This window comes from Scyliorhinus canicula, chromosome 5, assembly GCF_902713615.1.
Source record: "Scyliorhinus canicula chromosome 5, sScyCan1.1, whole genome shotgun sequence".
NCBI lineage: Eukaryota > Metazoa > Chordata > Chondrichthyes > Carcharhiniformes > Scyliorhinidae > Scyliorhinus > Scyliorhinus canicula.
Window position 1 is genome coordinate 176,501,561 of NC_052150.1, and position 23,610 is coordinate 176,525,170.

The 23,610-nt window shown below is 46.6% G+C and overlaps 1 protein-coding gene across 4 annotated transcripts in view; it reads right to left on the reverse strand.

The window, feature by feature from the left end:
* Positions 1-23,610, reverse strand: part of LOC119966446 (rho GTPase-activating protein 21-like) — a 310,278-nt gene that overhangs the window by 173,915 nt on the left and 112,753 nt on the right. For all 4 annotated transcript variants that reach the window (XM_038798135.1, XM_038798139.1, XM_038798136.1 and 1 more), the window contains 2 exons: positions 5,928-6,107; positions 3,724-3,748 (listed from right to left, as the gene is read on the reverse strand). In XM_038798135.1, coding sequence (XP_038654063.1) covers positions 3,724-3,748; positions 5,928-6,107 — 205 coding nt within the window. Of the gene's footprint in view, positions 1-3,723; positions 3,749-5,927; positions 6,108-23,610 lie in introns of those variants that run through there.

Below are 23,610 nucleotides of genomic sequence, written 5' to 3' on the forward strand. Positions count from 1 at the left end.
AGGGACGCGGGCAAGGAGGGAGGGCGCACGCGCGGGCGAGGGGGATGGCACATGCACGGGCGAGGAGGGAGGGCACACGCACGGGCGAGGAGGGAGGGCACACGCACGGGTGAGGAGGGAGGGCACACACACGGGCGAGGAGGGAGGGCACACACACGGGCGAGGAGGGAGGGCACACACACGGGCGAGGAGGGAGGGCGCACGTGCGGGCGAGCAGGGAGGGCCCTTGACCTCGCTCCCTCGCCGAGGGCCAACGAGAGAGTCAGGGCCGACGAGAGAGTAAGAGGAGAGACAAAGACAGAGTTCTGAACAGTCATATTCAATTCAAAACTTCTCTCTCCACAGATGGTGCCACACCTGCTGAGTGTTTATTTTTGTTTAGCACTTTTTTAGTTTATAATGCATTAAAGGGGTCTAGATTTGTTTTTCAAACTGCTTGCACTGCAATTCTAAAGCAGTGCAGAGCTCATTGTTTCATAATATTTGGCACATTTTCCCTTTCAGATTCTTCAATTGAAAGTTTCTACTAATGTGCTATGAATGATAAAATAACTGGTGGCTAGACAATACCTTTAATCTTCAATTTATAATATCCCACCCATTCAAGTTAGTTTGAGTGGTTTAATTTGTTACACATTAGGTAACTTTTTTATTGATGCAACCATGCTTTGCTAAATTAAACAAACATTAATTAGTGCATTCCTCAGAAGCAAAATACTGTCAATGTTTACAATTGTTTTTCAGGCCCCAAATATATTTTTTCAATTGTTTATGTGTCTTGTTTGGTTTTTTGAAACTTCATTCCCTTGGAACTGTATCAACAGAACCTAGAAGCTGAACATTATGTAATATAAATTCCTTTCATTGCCCTCATTTGAACAACAATTCACGGTTTTAAAAAGATTGCCTCCAAGAGCAGTACAGTAAATTAAATTCACCTCCTGAATAGTTTCTAAAGTTCTATGGAACAGCACGAGAACATTGTACATGCATGCTATGTAAAAATATGTTCCGTCGTTGCGGCCTTTGCAAAGATTTACAGGATGTCATGCTGTCCCACGTAATTTTAATTTTATTAATTTGTCCTAAAAGCTTTAAATGGTCCTTTACCATGCCTCAATATATGATCAAATCTTTGTTTCACCCATTGAATGCCAGCCTTAATAATACTTCGATATGGAACTCTTGCTTTTTATTCATTGATCTCTTCTTTTGTGGAACCATAAGATTTTAGCACAGAAGTAATCTGTTTAGCACAGTATGCTGCCTCTTTGCTATAGCAAACCAAAACTTAATCAGCCTGCCTTGAATCAAATATTTGCCTGCTTTCCATTACTTTGTTTGAAGACCAGCAGAGTTCTCCAAGTGTGCTCTGTAACATATGTCCCTTAACCAACATCAGAATGGAAATCTGCAGCTACTGGTGTTCCACAGGGATCAGTGCTGGGACCTCTATTGTTTCTACTATATATAAATGATCTGGAAGAAAATGTGGGTGGTCTCATTAGTAAGTTTGCGGATGACACGAAGAGTGGCGGAGTTTCTGATAATGCCAAGGATTATCAGAGGATACAACAGGATACGGAGAGATTGGAGACTTGGGGACAGAAATGGCAGATGAAATTTAATCTGGACCAGTGCGAGGTGATGCATTTTGGAGGATCAAATCTAGGTATGAATTATACTGTAAATGGCAGAACTCTTCAGAACATTAACAAAAAGAGGAATCTGGTTGCGTGTGTCCACAGTGGAAAAGTGGAAGCATAGATTAAGAAGGCATATCAGCTGGGGCATCAAGTACAGGATTTGGGAAATCATGATGCAGCTATATAAAATCTTGGTTAGGCCGCATTTGGAGTATTGCATGCAGTTCTGGTCACCACATTACCTGAAGGACATAAAAGCTTTGGAGAGAGTACAAAGAAGATTCACCAGGATGCTGCCTGGTCTCGAGGGTGTTAGCTATGAGGACAGGTTGGTTAAACTATGATTGGTTTCACCAGAAAGCCAGAGGCTATGGGGAGACCTGATAGAGGTTGACAAAATTATGAGAGGCATGGACAGGGAGGATAGTCAGAGACTTTTTCCAAGGGTGGAAGTGCCAATTGAAAGGGGACACAGCTTCAAGGTGAGAGGGGCAAAGTTTATGGGAGATGTGCAGGGTGAGTTTTTCACGTCGAGTGGTGGGTGCCTGGAACTCACTGCCAGAGGATGTGGTGAAAGCAGGCACGTTAGCAAAATTTAAGAGGCATTTGGATGGGTACATGAATAGGGACGAAAGAGGGGTATGGACTGTGTAAGAGCAGAAGATTTTTTTTTTGCTTAGGGCATCATAATCGGCACAGGCTTGGAATGCCAAAGGGCCTGTTCCTGTGCTGTAATGTTTTGTGTTCTATTATCACCTGGTCATTTAACTCATTCATGTTTGTAGAACCTGTTGTGTGCTGTCACGTTTCCTTATGTTACAACAGTAACTGCAATTCAAAAGTACTTCATTGATTAAGGAGTATTTTGACAGCTTGAGATCATAAAAGCCATTATATAAACATAAGCTCTTTTTATCTTATTCTGAACCAAAATATATCAAAAGCAGAAACCGGGAAATAAATTATGATGGGACAAAAGACTAGATCCTCAATGAGTTTGATGATAGACATAAAATGGTGTCCATATAAACCATTGAAGGAGTGAAGTAGAGCTTCTCACACCTATAAACCTAAATGCTTCCATGTAATGCTGCACACAGGTGCAAAAATTTCTGTCAGCTGATTTGATTCTATTCTCGCTTTATGCTCTGTGCACAAACAGCCCAGCGGGGGCTACTAGATGGCAATCAGAAACTAACATTTTAGCTTCTCTCTCTCTGGTCCAGGGGAAAATACTAGTTGCAATAAAATTGAAAACGCAGCAATGAAATGAAATGAAAATGAAAATGAAAAATGAAATGAAAATCGCTTATTGTCACGAGTAGGCTTCAACGAAGTTACTGTGAAAAGCCCCTAGTCGCCACATTCCGGCGCCTGTCCGGGGAGGCTGGTACGGGAATCAAACAGTGCTGGTGGCCTGCTTGGTCTGCTTTAAAAGCCAGCGATTTAGCCCAGTGAGCTAAACCAGCCCCTGGTTTCCTGATTTGGCCCTCCCTCAAAAATACATGGCAATATAAACATTCAATAAAAGAAAACACTGGAATTAATGCTTCAGGTCGATGATCTTTCATCAAAATGGTTTAGTTGAAAGTTAATCGATCTAAAGCATTAAATTTGTTTGCTCTTTACAAATGCTGCTGGACGTGTTGAATATTTCCAGCATGTTTTCCTTATATATCAGATTTTCAGAGCACCTGGAGTATTTTGCTCTATTGAGGAATCTTTAAATTAAAACTGCAGCGTTAATTTAATTAGCCAAATTTAATTAGACCCCGTGTGTTCATCTATTTTACGTAAAAAATATTCATTCTAGTGAAGTATTTCCTGCAAGAAGGGAGCACTCGACATTTATTGAAGAACCCACAAAATTGGCACAAGAGCAAATTTCCTAATATGCGGTATAAAGAAAATAGCTAAAGCAAACAAGACACCCAGGTATTAATTATGTTTAAGGTTATGAAACAGCACAGTTATGAAAACTTCCATTTCAGGGACCATGTCAAAAGCATATGCTATGTTTAACAAAAATGCTATTGTGTTATTACAAAGCCATACAAGAACATGAGACCATACTCACCCCCTTTATTTCCATTCTCTTCATCCTGACAAAAAAAATTATATAACATTTACTTGTGTAGTGTTCAATTTCCAAACAAAACTAATGTTAATGAATAACAGGATTTTAGAAGCTTTTATCGTGGTTTTAAATCCACAAAAACAAACTGATATTCCAAAGTTCACAGCACAGAATAGTCATAATAGGCTACTTCCCACTATTTCCAAATCAAGTTTCAGACCTCAGCTTCAGTAGAAGTCAAGTCCTTTGTGATAAGGTGACTTGGAACTATATATGTAATTATCAGCTAATCCAAAAACCTAATTTTTTTTTTTGTTTGAAGAGATGATTATGTACAGGGAAATGCATGTCATTTATATGGACTTTCAAAAGAGACTTGATAATGTCCTTCAAAAGAAATCATTTAACTATTGAAGTAGAAGGGAAATTATTGACCTAGTTAGAATAGTGGCTTACTGAAATAAGAGCAGGGATACCATACAATATGCTAACTGGTAGGACGTGACTAGTGGTGTCCAGCAAGCATATCTTGAGGCCTCAACTATTCACTGCTTTTATCAATGACTCAGATGATCTAGTAAAAAGTCACATATCAAGTTTGTCAATGACACAACAATAGACAGTGGAAGCACAAAAATCACAAAAAGAGATATTAATAGATTAGTGAACAACTGTAGAAAATGGATTTCAATGTAGGCGAAACAGGTAAGTTGCTTTGGACCCAAGAGTCCTAAAACAAGGTACATTCTAAATGGTGAAAAGATAGAAACAGTGGATGTCCAAAGAGACTGGGGGTCCAAGAACACATAAAATCACAATGTCACAAACATGTATTGGACAAATTCAACAGGGCCTATGGACTATTGGACATGAAAGGAGTACTGAGAGCAGATCTGAGCACTACGCCTTATGATACATTGGCTTTGGAAGGAGTGAAGCGTAGACTTACCAGAATGATGCATGGATTCCAAGGACTAAATTACAAGGTGGGATTACACAAAATAGGGTTGTATGCTATGGAATTTTAAAAGTTAGAGGGTGATTTGATCAAAGTTTGGGATATTAAGAGGAGCAGAGGAAACAGACAGGGTAAATAGAGAAACTATTTCCACTGGGGTGTCTAGAACTAAGGGGCAAACTTTTCAGGAGGGAAATTAAGAAACATAGAGGATGGCACAAGTTTGGAACCCTGTGTAAATGGTAGTTGAGCCTAAACTTTTAAGTTAAATCTGAGATGGATAGAGTTTTGTTAATCAAAGGGATCAAGGGTTAAAAAACAAAGGCAGATATACAGAGATAAATTGCAGATAAACCATGATTCCATGGCAGGCTTGAGGGGCTAAATGGCTATTTTTGTTTTTATGTTCCAAATATTTCTTTTTTAGAGCAGGTTTGATAAGGATTTTTTCCCTGCAAGCACACTGGCAGTGCCCATCAGTGCTAATGCCTCAATGTCTAGCAAAGAATCAAAAAATAGAAACTCTAATGGTGAATAATAAACATGAACTACAAAAGGAGTTTATAACTTGACCTACAAACTGTAGCAAAATTGAGAAACTGATCCAATTCAACATAGGAGCAACATTCACCTTGGAGGCCATTTTTGACAAATGCCAAGTCCAAAACCAACCAAATAAACATAACTTTAATAGGATACTGAATGAAGCATACTTCATAGTTTGAATCTTCAATTAAACCTTGAACTAAAAGGTTAAATAAATTGTTTCTTCAACAATTCTTAACATCCATAAGCTTTAATGTACCACAACATCAATAGTCATTATATTTGAATAAAGCATTAAAATGCTATGGATGCAAGGGTCACCTTTTTGTTAAATGAATGAAAGATGGCTTTAAGGCAACCACAAATTTAAAAAGATTTCAAGGCAGAAACATAGACTGGCAGGCTGGCATACAACCCAACTTGTATTACATCAACATTACAAAATATTCACAAAATATCTGCTGCTCCATTTGCATTCTCAGTGTACTCAAATCATAAATGCTGCTTTAAAAGCATTACAGTGATTTGCTCAAAAACTCTCCACAGCACTTTAAAATTCTAGTCAAAAGATATACAGATATTGACATGATTAATTAAACAAAATTGAATCAAAAGGAAAATAACTTTTCAATGAAGTATTTTTTAATGTAATATGTTTCAATTTCACTCAAGAACTGGCCAATAACGTAGAGTCTCTAACCTTTATATTGGTATGCACAGCTGACTCTGGAGGGTAGACAATGAAGTGTCTCAGAGTAAACCCAAAACCCTGTGAATTTCGTCGTAGACTAATGGTTTTTGGGCCTGGCCATGAGAAAATGTCATCCACCAGCGGTGAAGATGTCTCGACTTGTTCACTTCCATCCTTCTTATTTTTACCCTGTGAAGAAAAAAACAATCAATTTAGAAGTGCCAATAACAAACTTAATGCTAAAATATATAAAATAATTGGTGTAATTCAGAAAGGAAAGTCTCTCTATTGTATTTTTTTTCAATGAGATTATTTCTCTTCTTAGTCAAAAGTATACATTTACTGCAAATTCTGCAATTTAAAAAAAATTCTTTTTTATTAATTTAGTACCCAATTATTTATTTTCAATTAATGGGCGATTTAGCCAATCCACCGAGCCTGCACATCTTTGGTTTGTGGGGTTGAGACCACTGGCTCTCTGAAAATCATTCCACTCAGGCAGGGAGTAATTGCCGCCTGTTGCCAGGCAAAATCTGGCCTTTTGGCAAATTAATTGGCCACCAGCCAATCAATCGAACAGAGAACCACAGATCACGTGGATGCCAAAAAGTCTGAATTTTGCTGTCCGAAAGCTAGCCGTGTTCTCTTCTGTAACTTTTGAGTTCCTCACTACATGTACGTGCATGACGACAAACTCTTCATATGGCATGGGAACATGCAGGTGCATGGATAGGGATAACAGCACAAGAGCTGCCATTTCAGGTTCATAACAGCCTGTGGAGGTCACATTCTACTTTCTCATCTGTCACTGCTACTGATGTTCCAGAATTAATGCTCTCCTTTCAGGCATGGTTTGCACCAAATAGATATCACCAAACCTATTACCTCCGTCATGCTTTTAGCGGGTATTGTATTGTTATGATTCTCAGAGATGGATAGTTTTAAGAACGATATTCAAGACACCTGGAAGACCCCAGAATTTCCAGTTTTAAAACTTCTACTGTAACAAGCAAACTGAAAGCAACACTGAATAACCACAGTTAAAACTACAGAAAAAGGTCGCCAATGTGACTGTTATACAATCAACAAGCTTATACCACAGTCATACTTTGGAGTCCCTTACTCCAAATGGATGCCTTACTGTCCCTGACCAGTCTCAAACTATCTTTTGCTCCTGATGGCCAGCTTCCTTTTCCCATTCACAGTTGTATAACTCCTAATCCCCAAACTGACTTTCACGGTAAGGGTTACCCTGGATATTCCTCCTTCTAGCCAAGCTAGGAAAATCCAGTCTCACTTAAAATCTTCACAAACTTGGGTCTCTGCCATCTGAGTGGGAACTCCCGCTTGCTTTGAATGGTGAATAATAAAGACAGCATTTCCTGTGCTTCAGGTGCAAGACTGGTTGCCTCTATCATACATTCTTTCTCTCTCTCTCGGTCTCAGATTCGCTCGCGCACACACTTATTTGTCTTCGTCAGGTTCTTGGACCCAGTAAGCCAATTCTACAATGGTTTTCTATGGCCTGTTCACCTCTCAAAGCCCATCTACCTGGCAACATGAATCACATGGGTCTCACATCCAGGTAGAAATGCTAATTCACCTCTGGACCCCAAATCATCTGCAAATTTGGAGATAATACATTTAGTTCCCTTGTCCAAATCATTAATATACAATGTGAACAGTTGGGGTCCTAGCACAGATCCCTGCGGTACCCCACTAGTCACTGTCTGCCAATCAGAAAAAGATCCATTTATTCCAACCTTTTTCTTCCTGTCTCCTAACCAACGTTCAATCCATCTCTCAAGACACTACCCTTGATCCCATGCGCTTTAGCTTTACATGTTAATCCGTTATGTGAGACCCTGTCGAAAGCCTTCTGAAAATCTAAATAAACCACATCCATCGGTTCTCCCTTGTCAACTCTACTAGTAGATTTGTCAAGTATGATTTTTTAAATCCATGCTGACTTTGTCTGATTACACCATTGCTTTCCAAATGCTGTGCTATGAAATCCTTGATAATTGACTCCAGCAACTTCCCCACTACCGACGTTAGGCTCACTGGTCTATAGTTCCCCGTTTTCTCACCACTTCCCTTTTTGAATAAAAGCAGTTCTGGGAACAAATAAGGGGAAATCTGGAGAAAGGACGAGCAATAATAAAAAATGAAAATGGGATTCCAATCTGAAGAACCATTCCAGAGTCCAAAGAACTTCGGAAAATGACTACCAATGGATCTACTATTTCTAGGGCCACTTCCTTAAGTACTCTGGAATGAAGATTATCAGGCCCTGGAGATTTGTCCGCCTTCAATCCCATGAATTTCCCCAAAACCATTTCTTTACTCATACTAATTTCCTCCAGCTCCTCACCAAAACTTGCATTTCTCAGAACTTCCAATACATTATTCATGTCTTCCTTTGTGAAGGCAGAAGCAAAGTATGAATTTAATTCCTTGGCCATTTCTTTGTTCCCTGTTATGAATTTCCCCGTTTCTGACTGTAAGGGGCTTCTCTTTACACACCTATAGAGCCTTTTACAGTCAGTTTTTATGTTCTCCGCTAGTTTACTTTCAAATTTTCCCCTTCATAATCAAACCCTTCGTCTGCTGTTGCTGAATTTTAAACTGTTCCCAATCCTCTGGTCTATTGTTTTTTCTTGGTAATCTGTATGCCACGTCTTTGAATTTAATTCTATCTCTAATTTATTTTGTAAACCATGGTTTGGCCTGTTCCCTTTCTACTCTTGTGCCAATAGGAGTAAAGAACTTTTGGAATTCACTTATGCATTCCTTGAATGCCTGCCATTGCCTGTCCACTGTCCTTCCTTTCAGTAATGTTCCCCAGTCCATCATAGCCAGCTCATGGGGCAGCAGGGTAGCATGGTGGTTAGCATACATGCTTTACAGCTCCAGGGTCCCAGGTTCGATTCCCGGCTGGGTCACTGTCTGTGTGGAGTCTGCACGTCCTCCCCCTGTGTGCGTGGGTTTCCTCCGGGTGCTCCGGTTTCCTCCCACAGTCCAAAGATGTGCGGGTTAGGTGGATTGGCCATGCTAAATTGCCCGTAGTGTCCTAATAAAAGTAAGGTTAAGGGGGGGGTTGTTGGGTTACGGGTATAGGGTGGATACGTGGGTTTGAGTAGGGTGATCATGGCTCGGCACAACATTGAGGGCCGAAGGGCCTGTTCTGTGCTGTACTGTTCTATGTTCTATGCCTCATACCATCATAGTTACCTTTATTGAGGTTCAGGACCCTGGTCTCAGAATCAACTACCACACTATTCACCTTGAGTAAGAATTCTATCTTATTATGGTCACTCATCCCCTATGGTTTCTTCACAACTAGATTGCCAACTAATCCTTTCTCATTGCACAACACCCAGTCCAAGATGGCCTGCTCCCCTGTTGGTTCCTCAACATACTGGTCCAGGAAACCATCCAGTATATACTTCAGAAATTCCTCCTCTTTGTACTGTGACTAATTTGAGTCAAATAATCTATATGCAGATTAAAGTCACCCATAATCACAGATGTTCCTTTACCACATGCATTTGATTTCCTGTCTAATGCTATTCCCAACATTACCACTGCAAATTGGTGGTCTGTATACCACACCTCCAAATGTTTTTTGACCTTGATGTTTCTTAACTCACCCAGACAGATTCCACATTATCTGAACTAATATCTTTTTAAATCAACAATGCAACTCCACCATCTTTTCCTTTGTCTGTCCTTCCGAAAAACCGAATAGCCCTCAATGTTTAGTTCTCATCCAGGTCATCTTGGAGCCATGTTGGGCAGCACGGTGGCACAGTGGTTAGCATTGCTGCCTACGGCGCTGAGGACCCGGGTTCGAATCCCGGCCCTGGGTCACTGTCCGTGTGGAGTTTGCACATTCTCTGTGTCTGCGTGGGTTTCGCCCCCACAACCCAAAGATGTGCAGGATAGGTAGATTGGCCACTCTAAATTGCCCCTTAATTGGAAAAAATAATTGGGTACTCTAAATTTTAAAAAAAGAAAAAAAAAATCTTGGAGCCATGTTTCCATAATCCTAACTGTGTCATATCTCTTTACATCTATTTGCGCAGCTAATTCATCCATTTTATTTTGAATGCTCTGCATATTCAGGTACAAACTCTTACGGCTAGTTCTTTTAACGTACCTTGTCCCATCCCTTTTTTTCTATAACAGTGTCATTATCTGATAAAGGCCCTTGATTTCTCTGCCCATCACTTTTATTATTCTCTTTTCTGTCTTTTTCTCTTGTTCTTGATTTCCCCATGCTCTAAATCCTGACATAGGTTCCCATTCCCCTGCCATATTAGTTGCACCTTCTTCCCATTAGACTGCTTGGTCCCTTCCCCCAACTTCCTTAACCACCAAGCCGCCACCTGACCTTGTTGTTAGGCGGGATTCAGAGCAGATCACGACTCCCTTCGTTCAATTTTATAAAGAAACAGCCCCAAAATATAATCTTTTTTAAAAAATAATTTTTATTCACATTTTCACAAAAAAGAAAACAATAACAGAAAATTCTAAGAACAAACAAAAAGAAACAGAACCCCCCCCCCCATAAATACAAAAGAGAAACAATAAATTAATGCCCGTCATTGGCAAAAAACAGATATTCAACCCAACACAAAAACAAAGAGACAACTCCCCTCCTCCTCTCTCTTCCCCCCCCGGGTTGCTGCTGCTGCTAACCTTTTGTTTTTACCGTTCTGCCAGGAGATCTAGGAATGGTTGCCATCTCCTGAAAATCCCCTGCACTGACTCCCTGAGGGCAAATTTCACCCTCTCCAATTTAATAAACCCCGCCATATCGTTGACCCAGGCCTCCACGCTTGGGGGTCTCGCATCCTTCCACTGAAGAAGAACCCTCCGCCAGGCTACTAGGGACGCAAAGGCCAGAACACCGGCCTCTTTCGCCTCCTGCACTCCCGCCTCCACTGCAACCCCAAATATTGCGAGTCCCCAGCCTGGATTGACCCTGGATCCTATCACCCTCGATACCGTCCTTGCGACACCTTTCCAAAATTCCCCCAGCGCTGGGCATGCCCAGAAAATATGGACATGGTTTGCTGGGCTCCCTGAGCAACTAATACATCTGTCCTCGGTCCCAAAAAGCCAGCTCATCCTTGTCCCGGTCATATGAGCCCTATACAGTACCTTAAACTGTATGAGGCTAAGCCTCGCACACGAAGAGGAGGAGTTCACCCTTTCTAGGGCATCCTCCCACGACCCCCCCCCCTCAATCTCCTCACCCAGCTCCTCCTCACATTTATCTTTCAGCTCCTCCACCGAGGCCTCGTCTACCTCCTGCATCACCTGGTACACTTCCGAGATCCTCCCCTCTCCAACCCATACCCCCGAGAGCACCCTGTCCTGGACCCCACACGGTGGCAACAGGGGGAACCCCGCCACTTGCCGCCTGACAAACACCCTTACTTGCATGTACCTAAAGGTGTTCCCCGGGGGGAGCCTGAACTTCCCTTCCAGCTCACCCAGGCTCGCAAACTTCCAGTCTATGAACAGGTCCCCCAGCCTCCTGACACCTGCCCTGTGCCAACTCAGGAACCCGCCATCAATTCTCCCCGGAACAAACCGGTGGTTCCCCGTATCGGGGACCCCATTAAGGCCCCCACCTTCCCCCTGTGCCGCCTCCATTGCCCCAAAATCTTGAGGGTAGCTGCCACCACCGGGCTAGTGGTATACCTCGTCGGAGGGAGCGGCAGCGGCGCCGTTGCAAGCGCTTCCAGGCTCGTATCCACACAGGATGCCATCTCCAGCCTCTTCCATGCCGCCCCCTCCCCGTCCATTACCCACTTACGCACCATCGCTGCGTTGGCAGCCCAATAATACCCACAGAGGTCGGGCAACACCAGCACCTCCCCCCCCCATCCCCTCTCCAAGAACACCCGTGTCACCCTTGGAGTCCCGTGTGCCCACACAAACCCCGTAATGCTCCCGTTAACCCGCCTCAAAAAGGCCTTCGGGATAAGGATGGGGAGGCACTGGAACAGGGATAGAAACCTCGGGAGCACCGTCATCTTGACTGACTGTACCCTACCTGCCAAAGACAGCGGCAGCGTGTCCCACATCTTAAACTCCTCCTCCATTTACTCCACCAGCCTCGTGTGGTTTAGCTTATGCAAGGCCCCCCAGCTCCTGGCCACCTGAACCCCCAAGTACCTGAAGCTCCTCTCCGCCCTTTTCAGTGTGAGCCTCCCAATCCCCCACTCCTGGTCCCCCGGGTGTACCACAAACAGCTCGCTTTTCCCAAAGGCAAGCTTATACCCAGAGAAATCCCCAAATTCCCGGAGAATCCCCATCACCACCAGCATTCCCCCCACCGGGTCCGCCACATACAACAATAGGTCATCCGCATAAAGCGACACTCGGTGCTCCTCCCCACCCCGGACCAGCCCCCTCCAATCCCCCCGACTCCCTCAGCGCCATAACCAGGGGTTCAATTGCCAGCGCAAAAAGTAAGGGGGACAGGGGACACCCCGCCTCGTCCTTCGGTATAGTCGAAAATACTCCGACCTCCTCTTATTCGTGGCCACACTCGCCATCGGGGCCTCATACAACAGCCTCACCCAACTGACAAACCCCTCCCCAAACCCGAACCTTTCCAGCACCCCCCACAAGTACCCCCACTCGACCCTATCAAAGGCCTTCTCCGCATCTAGCGCCATCACTATCTCCGCCTCCCCTTCCACCGCCGGCATCATAATAACGTTCAAGAGCCTCCGTATATTAGTGTTCAGCTGCCTCCCCTTCACAAACCCCATTTGATCCTCGTGGATAAACTGCGGCACACAATCTTCTATCCTTGTGGCTAAGATCTTTGCCAACAACTTGGCGTCCACATTCAGGAGAGAGATCGGCCTGTATGACCCACACTGCAGGGGATCCATGTCTCGCTTAAGGATCAATGAGATCGGCGCCCGAGACATCGTCTGGGGCAAAGCCCCCCCCCCCCCCCCCCCCCCTCCCTCCCTCGCCTCGTTGAAGGTCCTAACCAACAGGAGGACCAGCAGGTCTGCATACGCCTTGTAAAATTCAGCCGGGAACCCATCCGGCCCCAGCGCCTTCCCCGACTGCATGTTCCCTATCGCTTTAACCAGCTTCTCAAGCTCACTTGGCGCCCCCAGACCCTCCACCCGTCCCTCCTCCACCCTCGGGAATCTCAGCCGGTCCAAAAAGCGCCCCATCCCCCCCTTCTCCGCAGGGGGTTCGGACCGATATAGTCTCTCATAAAAGTCCCTGAAGACCCCATTAATGTCTACCCCCCTCCGCACCACATTTCCTCCCCGGTCCTTAACTCCACCAATCTCCCCAGCAGCATCCCGCTTACGGAGCTGGCGTGCCAGCATCCTACCCGCCTTCTCCCCATACTCGTACACCGCACCCTGAGCCTTTCTCCATTGAGCCTCCGCCTTTCTGGTGGTCAACAAGTCGAACTCAGCTCGAAGGCTGCGCCGCTCCCTCAGCAATCCCTCCTCCGGGGCCTCCGCATACCTCCTGTCCACCCTCACCATCTCCCCCACCAATCTCTCCCTTTCTCTCTGCTCCCCTCTCTCCCTGTGGGCCCGAATGGAGATCAACTCCCCCCGAACCACCGCCTCCCAAACCGTCCCCACTCTGACCTCCCCATTATCGTTGGCCTCCAGGTACCTCTCGATGCATCCTCGAACCCGCCCCCTCACATCCTCGTCCGCCAGCAGCCCCACCTCCAAGCACCGCAACGGGCGCTGGTCCCTCTCCTACCCCAGCTCGAGGTCCACCCACTGCGGGGCATGGTCAGAAATGGCTATCGCCGAGTACTCAGCGTCTACTACCCCCGCAAACAGCGCCCTACTCAAAACAAAGTCGTCGATCTGGGAGTAGGCCTTGTGCACATGGGAGAAGTATGAAAATTCCCTGGCCCTCGGCCTCGCGAACCTCCAAAGATCCACCCCTCCCATCTGGTCCATAAACCCCCTCAGCACCTGCAGGCCTCCTACCCGTCCTGGAACTGGATCGATCCAGTGGCGGATCCAGCACCGTGTTGAAATCCTCCCCCCCCCCCCCCCCCCAATTATGAGGCCCCCCACCTCCAAATCTTGAATCCGGCCCAACATGCGCCGCATGAAACCTGCATCATCCCAATTCGGGGAATAAACATTGACCAGCACCACCCGCTCCCCTTGCAGCTTGCCGCTCACCATCACCCACCTCCCGCCGCTGTCTGCCACCACACTCGACGCCTCAAATGACACCCTCTTCCCCAACAGGATCGCCACCCCCCGGTTTTTTGCATCCAGCCCCGAATGAAACACTTGGCCCACCCACCCCTTCCTCAACCTGACCTGATCCGCCACCTTCAGGTGCGTCTCCTGAAGCATAGCCACGTCCGCCTTCAGCGCCCTCAGGTGCGCAAACACGCGGGACCGTTTGGCCGGCCCATTCAGTCCCCTCACATTCCAGGTGATCAGCCGGATCGGACGGCCACCTGCCCCCCTCCCCCGTCGACTAGCCATCACCCTTCCGTAGTCCGCCACGTGCCCGCGCCCCCCGCTCAGCCCGTCCCCCACAGCGACAGACCGCCATCCTGATCCCCTCTGCATGCTCCAGCTCCTTCTTGGCCATTCCAGCAGCAACCCGGTATCCCCCCCCCCCCCCCCCCAAAGCTAGGGCCCCCCCTAGCTGCGTAACTCCGGTCATTGTACTTCCCTAAGTCAGCCGACTCCTGCTGACCCCGGCTGCTCCCGCCACCCCAATTACCCTCCCCAGTGTCCCCCAACCATTCCCCCAATGCCGACCCTGCCCCCTGCTTCTCCAGCGCGGGAGAGAGGCCCGCGCGCCCCATCCCAAGCCCCGCCCCCGACCCAAAACACGGGAAGACAGGCACTTGACCCAACAGGGCCGCGAACCCCACCCAAACCAGTAACCAGTGAAATAATAAAAATCCCAACATGATATGATAAAACACCCAAGTCAACAGATAACAGTCCCGAAAAGCAGAAAAGAAAAGGCAAGACAGCAAAAAAAAAAAACATCGTCCAATAGAACCAAAAAGAGCGAAAGGATATCAAGCAGGACAAAGCCTCCGGGCTGCGTACAACGTTCCCCAGCCCCCAGTTCAAGTCCAGCTTCTCTGCCTGGACAAAAGTCCAGGCCTCCTCCGGGGAGTCAAAATAAAGTTGGCGGTCTTTATAAGTGACCCACAGGCATGTCGGCTGTAACAGGTCAAACTTGACCCCCTTCTTGTGGAGCACTGCCTTCGCCCGGTTAAACCCAGCCCTTCTCTTCGCCACTTCCGCACTCCAGTCCTTGTAAATCCTGATCTCCGTATTCTCCCACTTACTACTCCTCTCCCTCTTCGCCCAACGAAGTACACACTCACGGTCGACCAAGCGTTGAAATCGGACCAGCACCGCCCTGGGTGGCTCGTTGGGCCTGGGCTTCCACAGCCGCACCCGATGGGGGCACTCCAGCTCTAGGGGTCCCCGGAACGACCCCGCGCCCATCAGTGAGTTCAGCATCAGGACCACGTAGGCCCCCAAATCCGAACCTTCCAGCCCCTCCGCGAGGCCCAAAATCCGCAGATTCTTCCGGCGGGAGTGGTTCTCCATCTCCTCCATCCTTGCCAACCATTTCCTGTGAAGTGCCTCGTGCAACTCCACCTTCACTGCCAGGCCGAGGAGTTTGTCCTCGTTCTCCGAAGCCTTTTGCTGCAGCTCCCGAATCTCCGCCGCCCGAGTCTTCCCCGAGCCTGTCCAGCGATGCCCTCAACGGCTCCAGGATCTCAGCTTTTAGTTCCTGGAAGGAGTGCAGCAGCAGCTCCTGCTGCTCCCTCGCCCACTGCTGCCACGCTGCCGGTTCCCCGCCTGCCGCCATCTTGTCCTTTTTGCCTCGCACCTTCTTCTGCTGCAAAGTTGATTTTCTGGTCGCTCCACTTCTAGTCCAGCCCATCCACCGGCCACCAAGCGTCGAGGCTGCGTTCCCACCTGGGGAAAAATCAAATCAGTGCCGTTGCGGGCCCTTAAAAGAGCCCTTGGTGAGATCTTTTCCAGTTGTTCCCTTTGCTGTTAGAATCCAGCTTTCACAAGGGCCCTCAGGTCAGCTTGAGGCCTCTAACACAGCCCTTCCCCCGCCTGCATGCTGAATAGGCTTTTGTCTCTCTGCTGCAGCCCCAGCCAAATCCTACACTGTTTCTGCGGGACTGGAAACCAAGAAACATATCATTCCTGGGTGAAAAAACTCCTCCTACATTCACCTATACTTTTTCATAAAAATTCCACTCCATATTGCTTTAAAAAAGAGCTCTTTTCTGTGATCTTAGCAGGAGCTGCCGTGTGTGTGACCACTCACTCCACGGTGCACACCGGAAGCCTCCCCCAAAATATAATCTTAGAAACGACTCTTTTGTAACAATGTTTTGCTTCCTCATCTCACTCACTGACCACTAGCACATCTTCTAAGCCAGGGGTGGGCAAACTACGGCCCGCGGGCCGCATGCGGCCCGCCAAAGGTCTTTATGCGGCCCACCAAGTCATTTTTTTAAAATAATTTTTAAAATTTAAAAAAATTTTAATTTTTTATTTAAGGTTAATGGGGGGGGGGTGGGGGGGGCTGTTGGGTTACTTACTGGTATAGGGTGGATACGTTGACTTGAGTAGGGTGATCATTGCTCGGCACAACATCGAGGGCCGAAGGGCCCGTTCTGTGCTGTACTGTTCTCTGTTCTACATGAGGCGCCCAGAATCATAACCGGGTGAAGTAATTATTTTACTTAATATACTATGCGGCCCTTTAAAATTGTGAATTTCTGAATGTGGCCCTTGCACGGAAAAGTTTGCCCACCCCTGTTCTAAGCCTATAAATGCTGACGCTAATTCTAATGCTTCGATTCTTGCTAAGATCAGTTAACTTGCAATGAAAAGGATCATACCTGGAATCCTCTTGATTTGTAAAGCTCAGAACCACATCTGGAATCCCATTTTCATTTTTTATTATTGCTCGTCCTTTCTCCAGATTGCCCCTTATTTGTTCCCAGAACTGCTAAGTTTGTGTGTGGGTGTGTATAATTTCTTCAACCAAGCTACTGATCGTGCTCTTTCTTGGCTCAGCAGCATTTCCTAAAGTAACCTTTGGAATTTGTTTTAAAATCAGTACAGATGCTGTGCAGGTTGTTGTTCCTTCCTCTGTTACCATATTAAAAAACTATATGCGCTGTTCAGTCAGAGTGAACCCACTGAATTATGCCTGTAGAACCATAAAATTGAGTGCTCTGAGAAACAAAAATGCAAGAAAGAATTTTTTTTTAAAAGGTATAAACAAGCAAAGCAAGTACTTTGCATCCAGTTATGTTTTGCCAAAGTTCAGCAGCAGCACTATGGATAAAGAACTTGACTATCCATGTAGTTGTTGACAAGTTGAATGTTATATCAGAATTAGCATTAATTTAACAAAGGCAATTGGAATCTTTTAGATTTTAGCCACGTTTGTTAAATTGCTAGAGCACATTCCAGAGCAGAGTCCACAAAAGGCAGCCAGCCAATTACCGTCCCACCAGTCTACTCTCAGCCACCAGCAAAGTGGTAGAAGGGGGCATCAACAGAAGTAACAAGTGGCACTTACAAGGCCATACGCTGGTCACTGATGCTCAATTTGGGTTCCGCCAGGGCCATTCATTACAACCTTGACTCATTAAAACCTTGGTTCAAACATGGACAAAAGAGCTGAACTCAAAGTGCAGTGAGTGTGTGGTTCTTGACATCAAGTTAACACTCAACCAAGTGTGGCATCACAAACGTAAAACTGGAGTCAAGGGAATCAGGGGAAAATCTCCCCACTGGCTGGAGTCATACCCAACGCAAGGAAAGATGGTTGGGGATGTTGGGGGTCAATCTACTCAGTTCCAGAACATCACTGCAGCAGTTCTTCGAGGTAGTGTCCTAGGCCTAACCATCTTCAGCTGTTTCATCAATGACCTGCCCTCCATCATAAGGTCAAAGTGGGAAAGTTGACTGATGATTACACAATGGTCAGCATATTCACAACTTCTCAAATACTGAAACAATCCATGTCCATGTGTAGCAAAACCTGGATAATATCTGGGCGTGTACGAAATAATAATAAAAATAATAATAATAATAATCGCTTATTGTCACAAGTAGGCTTCAATGAAGTTACTGTAAAAAGCCCCTAGTCGCCAAATTTCGGCACCTGTTCGGAGAGGTCAGTACGGGAATTGAATCCGCGCTGCTGGCATTGTTCTGCATTAGAAGCCAGCTGTTTAGCCCACTGTGCTAAACCAGCCCCAAGTGGCAAGTAACATCCGCGGACACAGGTGCCAGGCAACTACCATCTCCAACAAGAGAGCATTTCCCCTTGAAATTAATGAGTAGCATTACTAATGCCAAATCCCTCTACTATCAACACCATGGATGTTACAGTTGACCAGAACTGGAGCTGGACCAGCCATATAAATACTGTGGCTAAGATGCAGAGGCTTGGAATTCTGCATCATATAACGCACCCAACTCTCAAAAGAATGTCTATCGTCCACAAGGTTCAAGAGAGGAGAGTGTCCACTTATCTGAATGAGTGCAACTTCAAGAATACCCAAGAAGCTCAACGCCATACAGGACAACACAGCCCCTGTGAGTGACACCCCATTCACCACCTTAAACATTGAGTACCTCCATCACCCACACACACTGGTAGAAGCATGTGCCATCCACAAGATGCACTGCAGCAACTCATGGCTCCTTCCAGATATGCGATCCCTACCACCAGAAGGACTAGAGCAGATGTTTAGGGACATCTGCAAGCTCTCCTCCAAGCATGATAGCATAGTGGTCAGCACAGTAGGCAACACGGTAGCATAGTGTTTAGCACAGTTGCTTCACAGCTCCAGGTTCCCAGGTTCGATTCCCGGCTGGCTTATTGTCTGTGCGGAGTCTGCACGTTCTGCGTGGGTTTCCGCTGGGTACTCCGGTTTCCTCCCACAGTCAAAAGATGCGCAGGTTAGGTGGATTGGCCATGCAAAATTGCCCTTCGTGTCCAAAAAGATTAAGTGGGGGTTACGGGGATCGGGTAGATACATGAGCTTGAGTAGGGTGCTCTTTGTAAGGGCCGGTGCAGACTCGATAGGCCCAATAGCCTCCTTCTGCACTGTGCACTAGAGGACACTAGAGGAATTCCAAGAGGAACACTAGAGGAATTCCAAGCCTCTGCATCTTAGCCACATTCGATGATTCTATAAGCCCCACATCATCCTGACTCGCTGTGCAACAGCACTGTGGGTGTACATACACCAGATGGACTGCAGCAGTTCAAGGTGGCAGCTGACCACCCAATCAAGGGCAATTAAGGATGGTAATAAATGGTGGTCTTGCCAGCAATGCCCATATCCCTTGAAGAAATAAAAATGAAAGCAGTGATCATGGGCATTTTCGATTGTGCAAATTTGACTATGGAAAATGTGTATCGGTCATATCTTTAAGCACTTGATTTAGTTAGTAAAGTATGAAAATACCAACAATGGTACGCAACTACATGAAAGTTGCTTGTGTAAGATTTGGTTTGATTTATTGACAAGTCTCGAGGTACAGTAAAAAGTATTGTTCTGCATACAATCTACACAGATCGTTCCATACATGAAAAAGCATAGGTCATACATAAATGCACAATGTAAATACATAGGCACAGGCATCGGGTGAGCTTACAGAGTACAGTACTACTCAGTAAAGATGATGTGTGAAGAGATCAGTTCAGTCCATAAGAGAGTCATTCAGGAGTGTGGTAACAGAAGGGAAGCTGTTTTTGAATCTGTTAGTGAGAGTTCCCAGACTTTTGTATTTCCTGCCCGATGGAAGAAGTTGGAAGAGGGGTTTTGTTGCCGACTTTCCCAAGGCAGCGGGAGGTGTAGACAGAATCAATGAATGGGAAGCATTTGGTGTGATGGACTGGGCTTTGTTCACTATGGTCTTGGGCCGAGCAGTTGCCATACCAGGCTGTGATGTAGCCAGATAGAATGTTTTTTGTGGTGCATCTGTAAAAATTGGTAAAAGTCAATGTGGACATGCCATATTTCCTTAGTTTCCCGAGGAAGTATAACCGCCGTTGTGCTTTCTTGGTCGTAGCATCGACGTGGATGGACCAGCACAGATCATTGTAGGGGCTGTTTACCACAGGGCTAGATCGTTGGCTTTGAAAGCAGACCAAGCAGGCCAGCAGTACGGTTCGATTCCCGTAACAGCCTCCCCGAACAGTCGCCGGAATGTGGCGACTAGGGGTTTTTCCACAGTAACTTCATTGAAGCCTACTCGTGACAATAAGCGATTTTCATTTCATTTTTCATTTCATTGATGTGTGCACCCCTAGGAATTGGAAGCTGTGAACCATCTCCACCTCAGTACCATTGATACAGACAGGAGTGTGTACAATATGCTTCCTGAAGTCAATGACCAGCTCCTTAGTTTTGCTGAAGAAATTCCCATATTACAGAAAATGATTTCGAGAGTTTAAGATGAAGTAGAGGAAACTTTGCTAAGAATTTGGCATATTTTGGCTTTGTTGCCATCAGATGCTTAAAATATTCTACTCAGAGCACAAAGATATTTAGGCCACTTGATTACAATTAAGTTGCAGATATGAGGCTCGAAACTAAAATCAATTGTTCTGTTAAGTCTTTTTTCAAAAGATATTTTTATTCTCCTTTTTCTCACTTTCTCCCAAATTTACACCCACCAACAATAAACAATAATCATTAACAAATATGTTAATCCCCATATCAATAACAACGATTCCATCTTCCCACCAAACCCCAAACATTAGCCCACATGTTCACAAAAACAAATGACAAAAAGGAATCACCCACAGTCACCATTAACACACAAAGTCCCCCTCCCCCCAACCCTCCCCCACCACACCCAACTACCCCCCCCACTCACCACCCCCAACTAATGTTCGATGTTATCCAGTTCTTGAAAGTGCATAATGAATAATGCCCATGAATTGGAGAACCCCTCCATCGTTCCCCTCAATTCAAACTCAACCTTCTCAAGACTCAAGAATTCCAACAAGTCCCCCCACCACGCCAGGGCACAGGGTGGAGAGGTTGATCTCCACACTAACAGGATCCACCTTCGGGCGATCAACGAGGCGAAGGCTACAACATCTTCCTCCGCACCCGTTTCCAACCCTGGCTGGTCCGACACCCCGAATATGGCCTCCCGAGGGCCCGGGTCCAGTTTCACGTGCACCACTTTAGAAATTACCCTAAAAATCTCCTTCCAGTAATCCTCCAGCTTTGCACAGGACCAAAACATATGAATGTGATTAGCGCCCCCCCACCCCCCCGCAACGTTCACACACATCTTCTACTCCTTCAAAGAATCGGCTCATCCTCGCCCTCGTGAGGTGTGCTCTGTCTACCACCTTCAGCTGTATCAGCCCCAACCTCACGCACGGGATGGGAGGCGTTCACTCTCTGGAGCACCTCACACCAGAACCCCCTCCTCCATATCCTCTCCCAACTCTTCCTCCCAGTTTGCTTTGATCCCTTCCAGTGGTGTCTTCTCCTCTTCCAAAATAGCTCCGTAAACCGCCGACACTACCTCCTTCTCCAGTCCCCCTGTCGTCAGCACCTCCTCCGGCAATGTGGAGGCCGGCCCCATCGGGAAGTTCTGTATCTCCTTTCTAGCAAAATCTCGAACCTGCATGAATCTGAACATTTTCCCCTGCCCAGCCCATACTTCGCTTCCAGCTCCTTCAATCCTGCAAACCGATCCCTAAGAAACAAATCTTTAGAATGTCCTAATCCGCCTCTCCTCCAATTTCCAAAAATTTCCAACCCACTTCCCTGGCTCAAATCCATGGTTCCCCAAATCGGCATTTCCCTTGACCCTGCCCCCAACCCAGTGTTGGCGAAACTGCCTCCAAATTCTCAAATGAAGCTACTATTACCAGACTCCCTGAGTATTTCCCAAGGGCCATCGGGAGCGGCGTTGTTGTTAGTGCTTTCAATCCCAACCCCCTGCACAAACTCTTCTCCATTCTGACCCACTCGGAATCAACCCCTCTGACCCAGCTCCGCACCTTCTCCACGTTCGCCGCCCAGTAATAATACATCAGGTTCAAAGCTCCTGCCTGCCTTCCCCTCTGTAGCAGTACCTTTCCAACTCTCGTCACCTTCCCTCCCAATATGAACAAAGTCATCATTCCTTCAATCTCTCTGAAAATGCCTTTGGTAGGAAAATCAGCAGGCATTGGAAAATAAACAGAAATCGCGGCAACACGTTAATTTTAACCGCCTGCACCCGACCCGCCAGTGACAGAGGGAGACCATCCACCTTGCCAGATCAGCTTTCACTCTCCCCATCAAACTAGAAATGTTGTACATGTGTTCAATACCCTTCTAACGTTTGAAAAGAGCTGCCTCCCTCTCACGAACCCTGTCTGATCTTCACCTATCACCTTCGGGAGGCACTCCTGCAGCCTACCCGCCAGTACCTTCGCCAATACTTTTGCGTTCACATTCAGAAGTGAATTGGGCCTATACGACCCACACTCGGTCGGGTCCTTATCTTTTATTAACAACAGTGAAATCGATGCCAGCCCCAAAGTTTATGGCAACACCCCCTTCCCCATCATCTTTTCAAACACCCCCACCATCAGGGGTGCCAGTTTACTCTTGAATTTTTCTGCAATATTCCACCGGAAACCCATCCGGCCCTGCCACCTTCCCCAACTGCATCCTCCCAATCGCATCTTTTATCTCCTGCTCCACTATCACTCCTTCTAATGTAGTCCTGTCCCCCTCCCCTAACCTCGGGTACTCCAACCCATCTAGAAATTCCTGCATCTCACGGTCTCCCCCAGGTGGCTCTGACCTGTACAACATCTCAAAATTCCTCAAAGACCTTGTTAATCAGATCCGGAGCTACCACCAACTTTCCTGCCCTGCCCCTCACCTGAACGATTTCCCTTACCGCTGCCTCCCTCCGGAGCTGACCTGCTAACCTACCTGCCTTATCTCCATGTTCGTAAACTGCACCCCTTGCTCGTCTCAGTTGGCGCACTGCCTACCTGGTAGATTGTGGGTCAAAGATCGCCAGTAGTTCCTTCCTCTTTTCCAACTTCACTGGGACCCCATCTTCTGCATAACTCCTATCTACCGCCAACATCTCATCTACTTTCCTCTGCCACTCCAACCTCTCCTCTTTGTCCGCCCTGGCCTTGAACAAGATCACCTCACCCCTCACAACCGCCTTTAGAGCCTCCCAGACAACTGCCTTCGACACCTCACCCGTACAGTTGAAACCTACATATTCTTCAATTACCTTTTCAATTTTGTCACAGAATCCTTGGTCCCCAAAAGTCCCACATCTAATTTCCACCCCGGCCTCTGCGCTAGCCCTTCTCCAGTACCATATCCACCCAATGTGGAGCATGATCTGATACTGCAATTGCCGAGTATTCCGACCCCTTAACCCCAGCTAGCAAAGCCTTCCCCACCACGAAAAACTCGATCCGCGGGTATACCTTATGGACTGTCGAGAAAAATGAGTACTCCCGTTCTCTCGGGTACAGAAACCTCCACGGGTCCACCCCTCCCATTTCTACCATTAGCCCAGCCAACGCCTTCGCCCCCCCGATGGGACCAGCGAGCACGGCCGTGACCAATCCAACCTTG